Source organism: Ranitomeya imitator, chromosome 6 (assembly GCF_032444005.1).
Source record: "Ranitomeya imitator isolate aRanImi1 chromosome 6, aRanImi1.pri, whole genome shotgun sequence".
In the NCBI taxonomy this organism is placed as follows: domain Eukaryota; kingdom Metazoa; phylum Chordata; class Amphibia; order Anura; family Dendrobatidae; genus Ranitomeya; species Ranitomeya imitator.
Window position 1 is genome coordinate 61427745 of NC_091287.1, and position 19467 is coordinate 61447211.

A 19467-nucleotide genomic window follows, 5' to 3' on the forward strand; every position below is an offset into this window, starting at 1 on the left:
AAATGGAACCTGTCATGAGATTCATGGTGCCCGAACCAGATACCAGCTGTGTTATTGGCGTTGTATATGGTCGACTTTCGGAAAAAAACATAGTTAGAATAGCCGGCCTGAAACTATGCATCTCGAATGACTTTTCAGTGGCAGATGCCTGGCATCTTCTCCACATTCTGCTCCCGTTAACTGACAGAACTCTCCCAATGTGTGTGTATGAAGAGCGGCCTGTCAGGTGAGGAGAAGCTGCTGGGAACCACCCATGGATCAGTCATCCAAGATGCATAATCCCTGGCCAGCTTTTAGAAGTATGTTTTCACTGAAACGCCAGTGTTTGAGGAAAGCCACGTTCACACGTTCAGTACATGGTCAGTATTTGTAGCCAAAACCAGCAGTGGGTGATAGATACAGAAGTGGTGACTTGTTCCTATTAAATGTTTCCTCTGATTGCTCCTCTCATGATTTTGGCTTACAAATGCTTAGGTAAACTGGCCAGATGCTGAACGTGTGAACGTTGCCTAAGACGGGCACTTAAATAATATCGGATAATCTCGGCAGTGCCTAATTAATGCTATCCCGTGGTTCTGGCACCATAAATCAGATGACAAGCTCCCTTTATAGGGGTTGGTTGGTCAATTAAATCAATAAGCCAGCCCCCTTCTCTGTACAGTGGAGAAAGGGGGCTGTCTTAGCTGTTGGACCATTGGAAATCCATTAGTAAGTTATCTATCTTGATATTTATTTTTCTTGTTTTATTGGGTGGAGAACCCATAGGAATAAATCTAAAAACCTCCATAATTATTTATTCACTTCCCGTCAAGAATCTATTTATTCTATTCTGGCCTTTTTACCCCAAATCTATACCCATTTTTTATTTCCTGGCTGTCAGCTGAAGACCTTTTATTTCAGAAACATTGCGTTCCTTTTAAGAGTTATTTATTGCTTTGACCTGTCAGTGGATTACGTCCAGACCTAGGCTTAATGTTCTTCCAGCCTGACATGTAACAGTAATATCTGGAAATGAAGCTAAGAATCTGTTAAATATTGCATTTCTTTTTTTTTTTTTGCTGAATTTGAAGTTGCTGATTATTCTTATTTATTTTTGAGTTTTATTTTCTACTTTCTCTGAAGTGGACCTGTGTTCCGTGGAATAAACATTTCTATGTGCTCATGAGTCTCCCTTTACATGCAGATTGATTTATTTATTTTTATCTGAAACCAATATTTATTTTGTAGAGGCAGAAGTTTGTACTTCAGAGCTGCTCTTCATAATTTAAAGGGAAAGGGCAAGAAATTAAACTGCTAATTGTACTCATTTGTATGCCTTTTTTTAGAGCTAGTGTTGGTACAATGCTCTTTAATAGCCGGGGGCACAGACTGATGCAAATGATGACATGTTGTACCGCGCCGTGGAATATGTGTGACTAAATAGGCACCAGAAATAATCAATACTTTTTTTTTCTTTATATTGAATGCAAATTTTCCTTCTGTTTTAATCTCTCTCGCCTCTTACAAGTCAGAAATGCAAATCGCTCTTTAAAGTGATAATTATACGACACTGTATGTCCCGAGACCGCACAGGAGGTGATGTCGTGAAAAATTCAGAGAAGCCGCCGTCATGCCAAAGATGGAGCTGTCTGACGTTAGACGTTGCCCAGAATTAATAATTGGCGTATTTCATTAGAATTGTCCATGTGGGGATTATTGTCATCATTCGTTTTTACCCTTGAATTTTAATTCTTATATCTTTTTTTTTTTTTTTTTTTTACAGGAAAGCTATGGACTAGAAGTATGAAGGTTGCCTATAATATACTACATAAACTGGGAACTAAGCAGGAGCCGATGGTCCGGCCTGGAGATAGGGTAATGCTGTGTACTATGCACTGTCAGCACTGAGTCTTTATGGAATGCATTGGGGACCACCTGTTTTTTTTTCTTTTTTTTTTCTTTGTATGTCAATTTTTTTTTTTTTTTTTTTTTTACTTCTGTTCACTATACTGTCATTAGAGAATATGAAGCTTGTCCAAGACCATCCTCTAGTTTCTCCAAAAACTATGCTACCTGGATGATTATTTCTCCGAAGGGTTTTTGAGAACTTTAAGGCTACGTTGAGTATTTGCAGCAGTTTTTTCCACACATTTTTGATGGTTCGGCAGCTCAGAGGTCATCAATATCAAAGTCCCAGAAAACCCTTAAAGTGGTAGTGGATGTGAAATTATGCACTTTATGAAATTCTACTACAGACAGATACTTTCCCTGTGAATGTTTGCTAAAACCTGAATAATCCATCCTCCTAAGGCTGGAGTCACACGAGCGTATATTCTTTAATCTGCCAGAATTGGTCTGATTATGCTAATCACACTGGTCGGGGTGTGGTCCGATTTTCTCTGATAATGTGAATATAGAGAAAAAAAAAAGTCTCCATCTCCTCCTTTCTCTCAGCCTGTGGAAACTGAACTGCGCTCAGATGTCATCCGATTTCAGTCCAATGATTTCCTTGGACTCATTGACTTGCATGGCCACGTGCGATCCGAATATCTGGTGCTAATCGTGCATGCTGCGATTTTTTTTTTTTTTTTTTTAATTGGACCGGCTCAGTACAAGTAGAAAAAAATTCGGATATGCGCACGTTCCCATAGAATAACATTGGTCCGAGTGTGATCCAATGTTTTTTCGGATTGCATTCGTAGTGAAAGTACGGTCCACGAGCCCTGATAGCGACTGTATCCGACCAGCTAATAATCCTCTGCAGTTCTGGCTATTTTAGCTCACAGAGAACATATAATGAATACATTTATGCCAAACTTCCAGTTATGGGAAGTGTCAGGCCTGTTTCACACCACGGTTTTTGTGGGGTACTTGACGGATTCTTTTCCAGTATAAGAAAACATATTGAAATTAATACAATGGGAAAAAATGAATGTCATATGGAAATCCGTGTGTTCACGAACAGTATCCATTTTGATCTGGGTTTTTTTCTGCAAAACCCGTGGTGTGCTGCACTTTTTCCTTAAGAAAAAATGAAAAAAAAAAAGACATTTATTTTTGTTATAACATCAATGAGAAAAAATTCATACGACACAAAAACATTATCAAGGGTTTAGTGTCCTCCCACACAATAAATCAGTACCGCATGATCAAGCGGTCTAGTACTCCAAACATTATAATCAAAAGGTAAAAATTGAGTAGCCACAAACCACCAATAAATGTAAAAAGCATTTATTGAAGCAATGCACATAACATAATTACCATCAATATATAAATGTGTGAAATAAGGAGGAATAATGTTGGAGAACAAGAAATAGATCCAGCATATAAAACAACACACAATGTTTCATATACACCTCCCCTTGAGTTAGCTACACGTGAAACGCGCGTCGGGGCCGTGCTGGCGGGCTAGCATTGGTCCTCCCTCATCATGATTCAGCAGTATTATACATGACGTATCTCTCGTGTCTTACTTTATACTTATGGCTATCGTACTCTTTACTATACTAGGTACTCTGAGCTTGATATTATAGGTGTATGGCACATTGTGACTTCTTTTATATGCTGGATATGTTCTCCATCATTATTCCTCCTTATTTTACACATTTATATATTGATGGTAATTATGTTATATCGTTTCATTAAATGGTTTTTCAGCTGGTGGTTTGCAACTATTCCTTTTTTCCTTTTGATTTTTTTTTATAACATCACAGTCTATGTAAGACAATGCAAACATATGTTTTTCTTCCCAAAAAACAATACACATGATATCCTAACACCCATGCCCCCTTGTCATTTTAAAAAAAATGGATGCAATGTGTATGTTACAGACAATGCGGCCTAATGTTTGCTTAGGAATGCCTCCATTTGCATTAGTTTTACAATGAATCAAATTTTATTTTTTGTTACGATCATCTAAAAATTTGAGGCTGTTAAAAAATGACAAAATCACAGTGTGAAACAGACCTTAAAGATGTAGTCTTTCAAGCACTGGAAATAAAAAAAATATATATATATATATTTTGATTCACTGACCGCAAATCGTGAGGAATTAAAGCACAATGTGCCCGGTTCATCGTGACTGGCAATTTTCCGCAGTTGGAGTAAAATTTGCCAAAATTTGAAGTCTTTTCAAAAAATTTTTCTCCAGAATTCTGATGAATTGGGAGAAATAATTCTTACAAAGCTGCATAACCTTTTCCCTCGTGTGTTTACGGAAGCATAACATATGGCACTCCTCTTCCTGTCCTACTATTGGAAGGAAAAGAAATAATTTTGGGCTTTGATATTTTGTATTCGGGCACCAAATAATATTTGTATCTGTGGCTCCAGATCTCGGAGGAGAGAATGTCTCTTTTTATCGTCCGTCCGACGGAACTGATGGAAAACAAATTTTCATCCTGAATCGAAACTTTTTCAAGCATTGAATAAGTAACACTCCGTGAATAAAACCAGGCGCTCCCTTTAAATATATTACATGGCCGTAGAATTTCTCTCTTCATAATTATAGATTTTTAAGACTTTCATTGATGACGCTAAAAACCCCCCCAAAATCTATAAATTAGAAGATGACACAGAGGTCTCTGCTCCGCTTCTCTTCCACACTTGCTACAAAATGTCAGTGCACTGTAAAGGCATAATTATGTTTTAACACATAGTAATTTCACAGCTCTGTTCCCAGAAAGGGCAGATTTAGCGAGGACTTACAGTGCAGATGGAATTCATGCAAACACATTACTCGGTCTCTGTAGAATAAATATACTCTAGCCGTTAAACGACTTTTTCTGTTGTTTCCCACCCATTGTGGGAGTGAGAGCGGCCTAAACCTTTAATTTCCTTCTGAAAATACAATTCCAAAGACAGCGTTTTAATTACTGCTGTGTAACTACAAATCTCTCATATTTCTGGGGCCACAATTACAAAGTACAGGCTTGTATATATTCTGTTTTACCATGCGAAAATACGAGGTTGAACTGGAATAATTTGATATTTTCCATTTTCTTTACACATTTTTTTAATATGAAACTAGAAATTTCATAATAGCTGGAGGCGTAACGTAACCGAATGCGTCACCACTCCGGACAGGTCTGTTAGTAAATAAGTGTATTCCTTATAAAATTACAACCCCCAAGCACTTTTCTTTAGTATTCTGCTTTCTGCTGTTCCTCCTGAAATGATATGAATAAATTGATCGACAAGTCAGTGTCAACATTTTGCCGCATCGATGGGTCCTTACAGTCTGGCATTGTCCGCAATTGGACAGTTACTACTTGGACAGTGAGCGCACGACCATGATAACCGGATGAGTGCTATGTTGTTCTATGGAGCTGTCGACAGGTCCGATTTACCTCCGAGAATGGGATGGCACTGGTGTGGAAAAAATGGGACCACACTCGGATAACATCTGAGTGCCGTCTGATTTTCATTGACTAGCAATATAGAGAAAGTGGAGAAACCTTATTTTTCTCCACCTTCGAGAAAATCGGTTCACACCCTGATCTCACGCTCTGCTCTCACTCTCTGGTCTCACGCTCTGGTCTCACTTTCTCATCTCTCTCTGCTCTCACGCTCTGTCCTCACGCTCTGTCCTCACGCTCTGTCCTCAAGCTCTGTCCTCACGCTCTGTCCTCACGCTCTGTCCTCACGCTCTGTCCTCACGCTCTGTCCTCACGCTCTGTCCTCACGCTCTGTCCTCACGCTCTGGTGTCACTCTCTGGTCTCACTCTCTGGTCTCACTCTCTGGTCTCACTCTCTGGTCTCACGCTCTGGTCTCACGCTCTGGTCTCATGCTCTGGTCTCACGCTCTGGTCTCACTTTCTCATCTCTCTCTGCTCTCACGCTCTGTCCTCACGCTCTGTCCTCACGCTCTGTCCTCACGCTCTGTCCTCACGCTCTGTCCTCACGCTCTGTCCTCACGCTCTGTCCTCACGCTCTGGTCTCACTCTCTGGTCTCACTCTCTGGTCTCACGCTCTGGTCTCACGCTCTGGTCTCACGCTCTGGTCTCACTTTCTCATCTCTCTCTGTCCTCACGCTCTGTCCTCACGCTCTGTCCTCACGCTCTGTCCTCACGCTCTGTCCTCACGCTCTGTCCTCACGCTCTGTCCTCACGCTCTGTCCTCACGCTCTGGTCTCACTCTCTGGTCTCACTCTCTGGTCTCACGCTCTGGTCTCACGCTCTGGTCTCACTCTCTGGTCTCACTCTCTGGTCTCACGCTCTGGTCTCACGCTCTGGTCTCACTCTCTGGTCTCACGCTCTGGTCTCACTCTCTGGTCTCACGCTCTGGTCTCACTCTCTGGTCTCACTCTCTGGTCACACTCTCTGGTCTTACGCTCTGGTCTCACGCTCTGGTCTCACGCTCTGGTCTCACTCTCTGGTCTCACTCTCTGGTCTCATGCTCTGGTCTCACTCTCTGGTCTCACGCTCTGGTCTCACGCTCTGGTCTCACTCTCTGGTCTCACGCTCTGGTCTCACTCTCTGGTCTCACGCTCTGGTCTCACTCTCTGGTCTCACGCTCTGGTCTCACTCTCTGGTCTCACTCTCTGCTCTCACTCTCTGCTCTCACGCTCTGCTCTCACGCTCTGTTCTCACGCTCTGGTCTCACGCTCTGGTCTCATGCTCTGGTCTCACGCTCTGATCACACTTGGATCAGAGTGTAATTAGCACAATCGGAAACAATGAGAGGAATGTGGTTGTGAGTGTGTGAGGACACCTCCTCCCACCTGGTAACACCCATTTATCAATGATAGATTTCCAAAAACAATATCATAGATAATGCATAATGTTACATTCTAAATTAGAAATGTTAGGAGATCTGACGGATCCTCTCAGCCAAGGTATGACAGCAACCTCTGCACCCCGCCTAGCTAGGCCCCCGGCACTACAGCTTTGTGCACATTGTCATTTTGTGGCTTGCTGTGTGAGCTGTATATTAAGAGCTTGAGGCTCGTATCAGATCTTGTCATTTCACAGAAAAGCCTTTTACCAAAGTATTTTTCTGAGGAAAGTTTTCTTGATGCCATTTGATAACATCTGAGCTATAATACAGCCTTATGGATGAGCCCTTGATTGGCAGCTTGGAGTTCAGAGCTCTTTGGCTTTTTCTTGGCCTCCTCCCTTGTAGAACAATGCATTGTCTTGCTGTCAGTCATGCATTTCATGATAGCAACTGAATGTTAATATTTTCAAAAACTGTCACTGCTCTGGCGAAGTCATAGATCTTCTAGACTTTTGACCCTTCTTAAATGGAATCTGTCTGTAAGTTTTTGTTATATATTCTGAGAGCAGCATGATGTAGGGGAAGAGACCATGATTCCAGCAATGTGTCACTTGCTGGTCTGCATGCTGTAATATTTGATACAATCATTTTTCCCTACTGCAGATCTAGCAGTGCTAAGAATGCTGAGCCTGTATAACCCCATCCACACCAGCTTTCTATGTACACTGAACATTGACAGAGAGCTGACAATCAGTGGTGGTGCAGGGTTGGACCAGGAGGCATGAGACACCTAGTCCTGTAATGATAATATCCTGCTAATAAAACACTGATTGTATTGAAACAGCAAAATACAGTCCAGTAAGTGACACATCACTGAAATCAAGGTCTCTGCCCCTACATCATGCTGCTCTCAAATTGCATAGCAGAAATCTTGTAACAGATACCCTTTAACAGTATATGAAATGCCTCATTTAACAATGTACCATAGATAGTCTCTCTATGCCCTTATATGTAATCTAACGATAGTCGCTACAAAAACTTCAGAAAGTTGCAGTACAAATATATTATCCAAAAAAGATCCGTCACCAATCTCAACAAAGTGAAGTCGTCCATTAGAAGTTTTCATGGCTTCTTTTCAGCCATGTTCCACAGAGGCACTTTATCTGCGCCTATTGCGAAACGGAAGGTCCCCGAAATATCTCGACAGGTCTTATGGACTGACTTCATTTTGGTAAGATCGGTGGTGGATCTTTTTTGTCATGTATGTGCACTGAAACTTTTTGAAGTTTTCTGTATTAAGAAATTTTGAAGAAAAATACTTTATATCAGTGTTTATTGTTGTAGTCATAAATCTGAAATTACAGGAGGGCTAGGAAATAAATGAAATATAACTTTTAATAAGTTTGTTTAAAAAAAAAAATCATCGGCCAGTGTATACCAAGGACAAACAAATATTAATATCACAAAGTGCAAGTGCTGATGTTTAACAAAAGCACTTGCACTTTGTGATATTTAATATTTGTTTGTCCTTGGTATATATTAGCTGACTTTTTTTTTTAAACAAACTTTTTAAAAGTTATGTTTTATTTCCTAGCCCTGCTGTAATTTCACTGTACCTTATTGGTTAGGTTTAATTGGATCAGTTACAATTTCTGATCTTTTGCTGATTATTGTAGTCATAAATCTGTCATAAGATATATCAGATCGGTGCTTGAATGGAAACGCCCCTGTGAATAGCATCATAAGAGTAAGACCACACGTTTCGGAAAAGAAATGCCGTTATGGTCGCCCCAAGTTTTCCTTGTCCTGTCTCCATTGATAAAGTGCGGAGTTCCACAAACTTTTTCTGAGAACTTCATGTAGACATCTTGCAGAGAACTTGATTTCCGCATTGCAGCTCCCATCCATTGCCTAACTTGCTGCTGGTCGTAAACGAATGATTTCTGAAAGAGTCAAAGACCCCAAGGAAGCGTTCTCATGTCATATACTTCTACTTTAATAGTTTTTATGCTCTTTTTGATGTATTACCCCTTTCCTTACTCTGAACCACATACACCATGACCCACTCAGACTTGTTTAATTGCCTCCACTCCTCGTTTAACTACCTGTTTGTTCTCGTAGGTGGCCCTCGTTTTTCCAAATAATGATCCTGCTGCGTTTATGGTAGCGTTTTATGGCTGTCTATTAGCTGAAGTTGTTCCCGTTCCCATTGAAGTGCCACTTACAAGGAAGGTGAGGTGCTGTGACCCCATTACTGAATGCCGCCATGTCGCTAATAATAGTGCCGTGTTATATGCTGCAAGAGATTTCCAGCCTCCGTTATGGTGGTCAGAAGATCTGTGTGAAAGAACCACAAACTTTTCATAGGAGTTGGCATAATATCGGGAGCAATCGTGTCATTATCTTCAGATATGCCGTATTTAATAGAAAAAAAATAACACTTTTCATAACTGCTTACGTCACTACCGTGTGTTATGTTGGTGGCCATATAGCACAACGCCAACATTTGTGAGCGTAGAGGTCTGTTTAAGTTTTGTAGGGAAAATCTAAGGTCCTACGAAGCTGTGCTGATCTCTCATCCAAACTAATGGAAGGTGGTTTGTCGGCACTTATTATTTGCATGGTTTTTAACACTGAAGATGCATTAAAATCCATGCGAAATAAAGTCTAAAAGGAGCAGTACTTTGATGAGTGATGCTCTGTCCTATGCCTTCTGTAGGACCTCATGGGTGGGACATGACCGAAGGATTCTGTCTTTGGTCTTGTTTGAATCCCTAACCTTTAAAAGTCCCCATCAGTCTTGGAGTGTTCTTTTTAAGAAGTTACCGTAACTTTTTTTTTTTTACTCTACTCAATAGGTAGTAAATCATAAGTGATCACCAGGTTTAACTTGCCACCAGATACCATTTATTTTGGCTTTCTACAGTCTAAGATTAGTGGTCATTATACAAACTAGAAGAAAAAGGTGTTTGAAGGGCTGTGAAGTGGCCTATCCTTTGGTGGTCCTACTCTGAATGATCAACTGATTGATGGGAGCATGCTGGGAGACACAGCGCCATACGTTTAGTAGTGGCTGTTTGCGGTATTACAGACTTTTCAATTGGACACAGAGAGATCTAAAATTGATGGCCCGCATAAATATTAAAAAGAAAAGTACTGGTAATCCGATCCGTCCAATTGCGGCGTTACTGGTCCGCCATGTAATTTGTAAAGAGGCCCCCCAAGTCTCCCTAACAGAGAAGGATTGGGGACTTTGAATTTCAACACGTAACCATATTGTGTGGGGGGGAGTTGGGAGAGATGAACGAGTGGCAGACAGATATCTGATTCGTACAGCCATCTTATAGATTGGTCATCATTTGTACAATCCCAGATAACACGTTTAAACCTGATAGTTATATTTATTTAAATTCCCATCTGAAGCTTCATGTTCCCTTTTATTTATTTCAAACCTAGTGTGATTTTGGAAATTTGACTTCAAGAAGTGTTTGCACCTCAAACACAATTTTAAATTAATCCAGAAAAACTGTTCTGAGATGAGTGTGGGTCTATTTTAATGTCACATATTCACGAAGTCACTGTGCATTACATAGATGAGGATTAGCTCCAGTCCTCCCAGCTCATGTTGGTGCTGCGGGGCTGACAGAAGTCTGCGAGTGTTCACATAGACATGTAGCCCGCAGCAGAGAAGATGGCGAACGGCGAGATTATCCTAAAATATGCATCTTGCAGCAGAGAAACGCATCACATTTCTCATGTTTTTTTATTCCTCTTCTTCTCCGATGTAAATTATGCAGCTAATTTTGTATTAGACAATGTTTTTGCTTTGGATATTGTCTTGTGTCTCAGCGATTGACTATAGGATGGCCTGATATGTGTCGCAGTACCCGCCTATTAGATTTTTTCTGGTGTCTAAAGGTACCTTCACACATAACGATTTCGTTAACGATATCGTTGCAATGTCACGCTTTTTGTGACGTAGCAACGATCCCGCTAACGATCTCGTTATGTGTGACAGCGACGAACGATCATGCCCCTCCTGGGTGATCGTTGGTCGCTGGGGAATGATCAGGACCTTTTTTTGGTCGCTGATCACCCGCTGTCATCGCTGGATCGGCGTGTGTGACGCTAATCCAGCGATGTGTTCACTTGTAACAAAGGGTAAACATCGGGTTACTAAGTGCAGGGCCGCGCTTAGTAACCCGATATTTACCCTGGTTTCCATTGTAAAAGTAAAAAAAAACACCACATACTCACATTCTGATGTCTGTCACGTCCCCCGCCGTCAGCTTTCCTGTACTGACTGTCAGCGCCAGCCGTAAAGCAGAGCACAGCGGTGACGTCACCGCTGTGCTCTGCTTTACGGCCGGCGCTGACACAGTCAGTGCAGGGAAGCTGACGGCGGGGGACGTGACAGACATCAGAATGTGAGTATGTGGTGTTTTTTTTTACTTTTACAATGGTAACCAGGGTAAATATCGGGTTACTAAGCGCGGCCCTGCACTTAGTAACCCGATGTTTACCCTGGTTACCCGGGGACTTCGGCATCGTTGAAGACTGTTTCAACAATGCCGAAGTCGTTCCCCTGATCGTTGGTCGCTGGAGAGAGCTGTGTGACATCTCCCCAGCGACCACACAACGACTTACGATCACGGCCAGGTCGTATCGCTGGTTGTGATCGTTGGTAAGTCATTTAGTGTAACGGTACCTTAAGTGAAGAAGAATGGGTGATACGTGCTGTATAGCAACACAATCAGTAAACACCCCTGATAAGACGCCCAAAAGCAAGGTCAACTAAAAGCCAAGATCGTTAGATCAGGAACAGGACATACATTTATAGGACATTTCATAACCTTCCCAAATTATTATGAAAAAACTATTCAGCACCTCCTGCATTGTACTACTGTAGCCAATTTATTATATATTTTAGGAGTCTGAGTCGGTCTATTTTATACCGACTCCGACTTCACAGCCCTGCAATACGGCAAAATCTAAGTCATATTCTTAATCAGCATCATGAACCTAATATAAAACCGTTCAGAAATTGTTGGCACCAAAATCACTGTATACTACTGTAATTAAAAAAAAAATAGAGTTTAGAGGTCCCAACACATAAATGGCCATCCTTCATGCCTATGACATCCTATTTACATGCCAAATAATATGTACAGGCACATAAAAACAATGAAATTCCCACATTTTTTGAGTGTAGTGAACAAAAGCAAGTTACCCGTTATCTTGATATTGCAGCTGAAGTCAACTAACCATGCAGCTCTTTGGTTCTTGAGACCTTTGGAGACTTGGTATGAACTCTTGTTTCTTGATGTTCTATGTTTTCTTTTCTCCAGGATGCAGGGAGCCAGCAGATTGGTTTTTTGTTAGGAAGCTGTGGGGTTACTGTGGCCTTGACTAGTGATGCCTGTCATAAAGGACTGCCAAAGAGTCCTACGGGGGAGATACCACAATTTAAAGGTGAGGATCTAGAAGCACTTGACTGGTGAATGTTTTATGCTAAAGGAAATGAAATGATAGAGATGTTTTGTTAAAAGGCTTTTCATGTGTAGCAATGCAGTAGTTTTATACAGTATGGCAGGTTTAGTACATTGATTAGAAGAAATAGTCCCAGCGTACACTGTGAGCCAGAGTGCAGCCATAGTAACATAGTAACATAGTTAGTAAGGCCGAAAAAAGACATTTGTCCATCCAGTTCAGCCTATATTCCATCATAATAAATCCCCAGATCTACGTCCTTCTACAGAACCTAATAATTGTATGATACAATATTGTTCTGCTCCAGGAAGACATCCAGGCCTCTCTTGAACCCCTCGACTGAGTTCGCCATCACCACCTCCTCAGGCAAGCAATTCCAGATTCTCACTGCCCTAACAATAAAGAATCCTCTTCTATGTTGGTGGAAAAACCTTCTCTCCTCCAGACGCAAAGAATGCCCCCTTGTGCCCGTCACCTTCCTTGGTATAAACAGATCCTCAGCGAGATATTTGTATTGTCCCCTTGTATACTTATACATGGTTATTAGATCGCCCCTCAGTCGTCTTTTTTCTAGACTAAATAATCCTAATTTCGCTAATCTATCTGGGTATTGTAGTTCTCCCATCCCCTTTATTAATTGTGTTGCCCTCCTTTGTACTCTCTCTAGTTCCATTATATCCTTCCTGAGCACCGGTGCCCAAAACTGGACACCGTACTCCATGTGGGGTCTAACTAGGGATTTGTACAGAGGCAGTATAATGCTCTCATCATGTGTATCCAGACCTCTTTTAATGCACCCCATGATCCTGTTTGCCTTGGCAGCAAGCCATAATCCATCACAGGAGAAGTCTCACGTTGTGCTTTAGCGTTATGGCTTTCTTGATTATAGGCAAATGTGACAAATCCTGTTGGATCTGATTGACTTATGATTGGGCCATTAGAAGATCCTTCGAATGGATCCTAACATTAGCTTTATGTCTGACTATTATGGCCAACAATCCGAACATGTATGGTGGATGTGTTGGCGTTACCATACTGCAGATTTCTCTTTTCTAGTGTAAAAAAACAATGAAGCCAAGGCTTTTATTTCGATAGCAGCCTTTTTACATTTTAATTTGCATTATTTTTTATGATGACTTTCTAAGTATAGTAAGTTTAATAAAATTCCAAAATGTTCCTGAAGGTTATAGGACAGTGTAAGGACATTGGAGCGTTTCTTGGATACAGGTCCACTAAGTTTCATAACATACACAGTATAATATAATTTCCTTTTTATGTTTTTCCTGCTAACAGTATACTGAAATACCATTTTTAGAAGTATTGGTATATACCTAAGATATGTGTCACCAACTAATGTGCCTCCTCCGAATCCTCGCAGATCTTATCTGCATAGACAATCTTCCCATAGTCTTGCTACAGAAACTAGAATACTGAACCATGAACTTTTCATTAGGATAATTGTTGTTGTTTTTTCTTGTTTGTTTTTTATCGAAAGAGCACTTGCTATTTTTTTTTACTTTTTTTGTTTTTTTTCCCCAAGGCTGGCCAAAGTTGCTTTGGTTTGTCACAGAATCAAAACACCTATCCAAGCCTCCTCGTGATTGGTTTCCACATATCAAGGATGCAAATAATGACACTGCATATATAGAGGTACGTATGTAATGGCGGCATCCTGCCACTTCTATTCCACTGAGCAGCATTTATCCTATGTATATCGAAGCAGGTTACTTCCCATGAACTTGTATTCAAAAACCTAGACCCTTCTTTAGACATTCTAAACAAATTCAATATTATAGGGAATCTGTGTTAGCAATTTTTTTCAGGAACCCTGATTACAGTGATGCATCACTTAGTTTACTGGGTGCAGCAGTTGTGATAGAATCACTGTTTTCTCTGCAGCAGATCTAGCAGAGCTCGGAAGAATGCTGAGCTTTGTATAAACCGCCCACCTCATAGCTTTCTGTGTACATTGTATAGTGACAGAGAGCTGCTGATCAGTGCTGTGGGAGTGGTTGGACTAGGAGGCGCAAGGCCGATTGTCCTCTAATGATAATCTCCTCCTGATAAAACACTGTATTGAAACGGCAAATTACAGCCTAGTAAGTGACACATCACTGAAATCAGGGTCTCCCTGAACGAGGGGTCTTTAATAGTATTGGTGTTCTCATACAAGTCAAAGTGACCATTTGGACCCCAAAGTGGGGGCAATCATCCACTGTCTATAAACTGGGTCTGGTGTTATCAATTTAATTTATTTGCTCATTTTTATAGCGCCATCATATTCCGCAGCTCTTTACAGACATCATCATCACTGTCGCCATCGAGGCTCACAATCTAGATTCCCTATCAGTATGTATTTAGAGTGTAAGGAAACCGGAGGAAACCCACGCAAACATGGGAAGATCATTTGGCTTTACACCCAGGACCTCAGTGCTGCAGAGCAACAGTGCTAACCACTGAGCCACCTGTGTGTTACCCATCTATGTGACTACTACTGAGCTGTGGTACCAGACACAGCCTATGGGCAATGGTGGCACAAAAAGAAAAGGCAACATTTTTAGTTTTTCTAACCTCTTTAGGCTCTGATTTATTGATTATTTCTTAGAGTTGGATGTCGAGGTGCGGAAAGCTTTTTCTTCCGGTGACTCTTTCCATCCAACTCTCATCAGCTTCTTGTGACAAAAGATGATGCTGTTCATTACCTTCCATCTTCTAGCTTTTACCAAGACTGAATGACTAACAGCCTTCGGGGCTCGCTATGGTTTGCTACAATGAATCATTCATTCATTGCAAATGTCAAGGAAACGCAATATATAGTAGAAAACTAGATAATTTTTCACTGTAAAATGATTCAGAGCTCTTGTTTATTGTACGTGTTGTGCATGTATTCTTATTGTATGTGTCTTGCCCTTCAGTATAAAACATGTAAAGATGGCAGCGTGCTAGGAGTGACGGTGACGAGGATAGCGCTCCTTACACATTGCCAAGCGCTCACACAAGCCTGTGGATACACGGAAGGTAAGCAACGCTCCTCTTACTGATATCTACAAATGATAATGGAACTTTTGATTAATAGAATTTGATTTTTTTTTCTTCCATTTGCATCAAGATTAGTGATGACGAGTAAATGTGCTCGGTAAGGCGCTAAACCCGCAGCGTTTACTGACCGTGGGATCATACCCTAACACTTTAGTTTTTTAAAGCGGATTTGCAAAAAAATCTGAGAGTTTTTGTTGTATACTGCATTGTTTTTATTTTTTTTGTTTTATTTTTATATACATTGTTTTCCTACACTGAGATCTCATTTTTCTTTCACAGCGGAAACCATTGTGAATGTTTTGGATTTTAAGAAAGATGTGGGGCTCTGGCATGGGATCCTGACGGTATGATATCAAATTATTCCACTTGTTTTTCTCAGTATTATTTAATGTCCCATCAGTTGTTTTCATTAAAAGGTTTTTCCTACTACGCTCAAAAGTGCATATTGATTTGGTCACTTTACGGTCTGGATGCAGGACAGAGCACTCCCCGCTACCCCCCTCATCTATTCTACTTAATGTTTTCTCATAAAGTTTAGCATTTTTTTTTAATTGTATTCTGAGATAGGAGATGACAATTCGTGTTTTTAAAAATTCTATGGAGGAACTAGAGGCGGACACAGATAAGTTCTCCTGAAATGACTTACAGTTGTCCATAGAACTTTATGAGCACCAACTGTCATCTCTTATCTCAGCAATGGGAAAATGTGTATTCACTTAAGATAGATTTTACCCTAGAATTGAGAATTTTGAGAATGGATGATCGGGCCAGGAGGAGAATGAAGCAGATTTCTCTAATAAGAAATATTACAACTAGTGATGAGAGCAAGTTCTGGTTACTCGAGTTTGCCTAGGGTGGTCGGGTATACACCGAGTATCGCGGGTGCTCGAGTGACATGTTCGAGTCCCCGTGGCCACATATTTCGCTGATGTTAGACAGACACATAAGTGGGGTTTGCCTGACAAGCATGGGCAATCCTCGCTTGATTTGTGGCTGTCCAACTGTCGCGAAACATGCAGCCTCGGGGACTTGAGCACCCGCGATACTCTGTGTATACCCGACCACCCTAGGCAAACTCGAGTAAAAAGCTCTGGCGCACATCACTAATTACGTTTTATGAGCAAAGTTTATAAAAAAAAAAAAAACAATTAAAAGGATGGTTACTCTTTAAATAAGAAACTCTAATTTGCCATTTATACTTGTGGTGGACAGAGTGTCATAATACAGTGCCTTGAAAAAGTTTTCATACCCTGTTAACTTTTCCACATTTTTTCACATTACACCCTCAATCTTAAATGTGTTTTATTGATATTTTATGTGATATACCAACACTATGGAACAAGTATTTGTAAAGTGCAAATGAAATTATACATGGTTTTCTAATTATTTTAAAAATATAAATCTGAAAATTGTGATGTTCGTTCGTATTCAGCCCCCCGTAGTCTGATATCTCTCAATATAATCCTGAATGACCAATTGCCTTGAGAAGTCAAGTAGTTTGTAAATTGAGTTCACCATTTATTCTCCGTATAACTACAGCTGTTCTGTGAAGGCCTCAGAGGTTTGTTTGAGAACTTTAGGGATCAAGCAGCATCATAAAAACCAAGGAACACAGCAGACAGGTCAGGGATAAAGTTGTGGAGAAGAATAAGGTGGGGTTAGAATAAAAAAAGCAAAGCTCTTAGCAGTGGGGTATCTAGGTTTTCTGGCTCCCAGGGCAAGAGTTGAGTTTGGCGCCCCCCGAAGCACCTATGCCATTTACACACTTAGTCACGTACTGATGAGCTGCTCTTCCTAATTCTTACACTGTTCAGTGAAAAATTGAGAGAAGCAGGAAGAGAAACTAATTGTCACGTGACCGTAGTATGATCACATATGAGTGAAGTGTCCATGTGATGTCTGCTGGAATTTGCAAGCAGAGCTGAATCCTGACAGTGAGTATATTGCACACTATAGAAGTGGCTACAGGGCTTCATTTTTTAATTAAAGGGCTTGTCCAGGTTTGAGATGAAATTCTGCGATCACTCTGTGACTGCAGACTTCTCACAGTGCATACACTGCACACTTTTAGGATTCTCCCTTGCAGAATTATGTGATTTGTATACTTCTGGCCATATTCCGTCTAGACTTGTCCGGCCTCGCTCAGTTCATTTTCATTGATCGGGGCCACGCATGTATAATCAGCATGTGACCGCATGTGTGCAAATCACCGGCACAAGAGAATCTTGACAGTGTGCAGTGCACACTGTGAGAATTCAGAAGTCTGCAATCACATAGAATGACTGCAGACTCATGATAAACTTGGACAACATAAATAAAAATATGAGAATTAGTATCACAAAATAACATTTACATCCAGATGCCTTATAGATGATGACGTCTCTGGAGTTGTTCTCTTTCTTTTTTTCTTCATCTTGTCCAGACACCATTATGAGTTTTCTCATCCACAGCTCGTCTTTGCAGACTTCCATCTCCAGTCTTCTGCAGCACATCCTGACACGATGCTCTTAAAGATTCTATTACCTTTGCTCCACATACTGTGTCCACATACATTTTCCCCTCCTCATACTGTTTCTGCACCCATCCCCCACTCACCATACTGTGTCCGCAACCATCCCTCCACTCACCATACTGTGTCCACACCCATCCCACCACTCACCTTACTGTGTCCACACCCATCCCACCACTCACCTTACTGTGTTGGCACCAACTTCCCCACTCACCATCCTATCTGCATCCATCCCCCATACTGTTTCCTCATACGTGCCCCCTATCTCCGCCCTTGCTCCTCATATTGTGTCTTTAAATTTGCCCAGCTCCCCATATTGTCTGCACTTGCCCCTTTGTTGCTCCTCAAACTTGTGTTCTCACATCTTTTTCTGATACAGTAAATCTCCTCCCACCACAGTAAATCCCCCCACAGTAAATCTCCCTCACCTTAGTAAATCTCCCCCCCTTACATTTAATCTTCGGTGTCTTCAGCTCCACTGGTCTGGAACATTTACCAGGCTATTTTTCAGCATGGACAGGGATGCTGGTCAGTTGATGGGAAGATGTATGGGACCAAATGCAGGGAAATCCTGGAGGAAAACTTGTTAGAGGCTACAAAAGACTTGAGATTGGGGCATAGGTTCACCTTCCAACAGGACAATGACCCTAAACATAATGGCAGAGCTACAATGGATAGTTTAGAGCAAAGCCTATTAACTCCTTTCCGACATCGGGCGTAATAGTACGCCAATGTCGAACTCCCTCCCTTTGATGTGGGCTCCAGCAGTGAGCCCACATCTTTCCCGGGACATGTCAGCTGTGTCCACAATAGCCACGAGTGGAATCGCGATCCTGGAGACCTCTATGGTTGTCAGTGCCGGCTTGCTGTGAGCGCCACCCTCTGGTTGGCGCTCATAGCAAGTGAGTAATTCTGCTATATAGAGGTGATCTGATCAACGCCTCTATGTAGCAGAGCCGATTGGGTTATGGCAGCTTCTAGTTTCCCATGGAAACTTTTGAAGCATGCGAAAAGTAAAAAAAAAAAAAAAAAAAGTTTTTAAAAATATTAAAAAAGTAAAAAAAATATTAACCCCTTTCTGCCATCAGACGTACTATTGTGTCCATGGGGGGTGGGCCCTACTTCCCAAGGACGCAATAGTACGTCATATGCGATCGGCAGCGCTCACGGGGGGAGCGGCGCCGATCGCGGCCGGGTGTCAGCTGCCTATCGCAGCTGACATCCGGCACTATGTGCCAGGAGCGGTCACGGACCGCCCCCGGCACATTAACCCCCGGCACACCGCGATCAAAGATGATCGCGATGTGCCGGCGGTGCAGGGAAGCACCGCGCAGGGAGGGGGGCTCCCTGCGGGCTTCCCTGAGACCCCCGCAGCAACGCGATGTAATCGCGTTGCTGCGAGGGTCTTGCCGCCCTCCCTCCCTGCTCCAGGTCCCGGATCCAAGATGGCCGCGGATCCGGGTCCTGCAGGGAGGGAGGTGGCTTCACAGAGCCTGCTCAGAGCAGGCACTGTGAAGGCTGCAGCGCTGCATGTCAGATCAGTGATCTGACAGAGTGCTGTGCAAACTGTCAGATCACTGATCTGTGATGTCCCCCCCGGGACAAAGTAAAAAAGTAAAAAAAAAAATTTCCAAATGTGTAAAAAAAAAAAAAAAAAAAAAAAAAAAAAAATTCCTAAATAATGAAAAAAAAAAAAAAATATTCCCATAAATACATTTCTTCATCTAAATAAA

At 41.6% G+C, this 19467-nt stretch overlaps 1 protein-coding gene across 4 annotated transcripts in view; it reads left to right on the top strand.

Annotated features, from left to right (window-relative positions):
• The window catches only part of DIP2C (disco interacting protein 2 homolog C), a 492724-nt gene that overhangs the window by 334246 nt on the left and 139011 nt on the right, over positions 1 to 19467 (top strand). For all 4 annotated transcript variants that reach the window (XM_069729709.1, XM_069729707.1, XM_069729706.1 and 1 more), the window contains 6 exons: positions 1763 to 1854; positions 8818 to 8928; positions 12045 to 12168; positions 13727 to 13836; positions 15102 to 15204; positions 15505 to 15569. In XM_069729709.1, coding sequence (XP_069585810.1) covers positions 1763 to 1854; positions 8818 to 8928; positions 12045 to 12168; positions 13727 to 13836; positions 15102 to 15204; positions 15505 to 15569 — 605 coding nt within the window. The remainder of the gene's footprint in view (positions 1 to 1762; positions 1855 to 8817; positions 8929 to 12044; positions 12169 to 13726; positions 13837 to 15101; positions 15205 to 15504; positions 15570 to 19467) is intronic.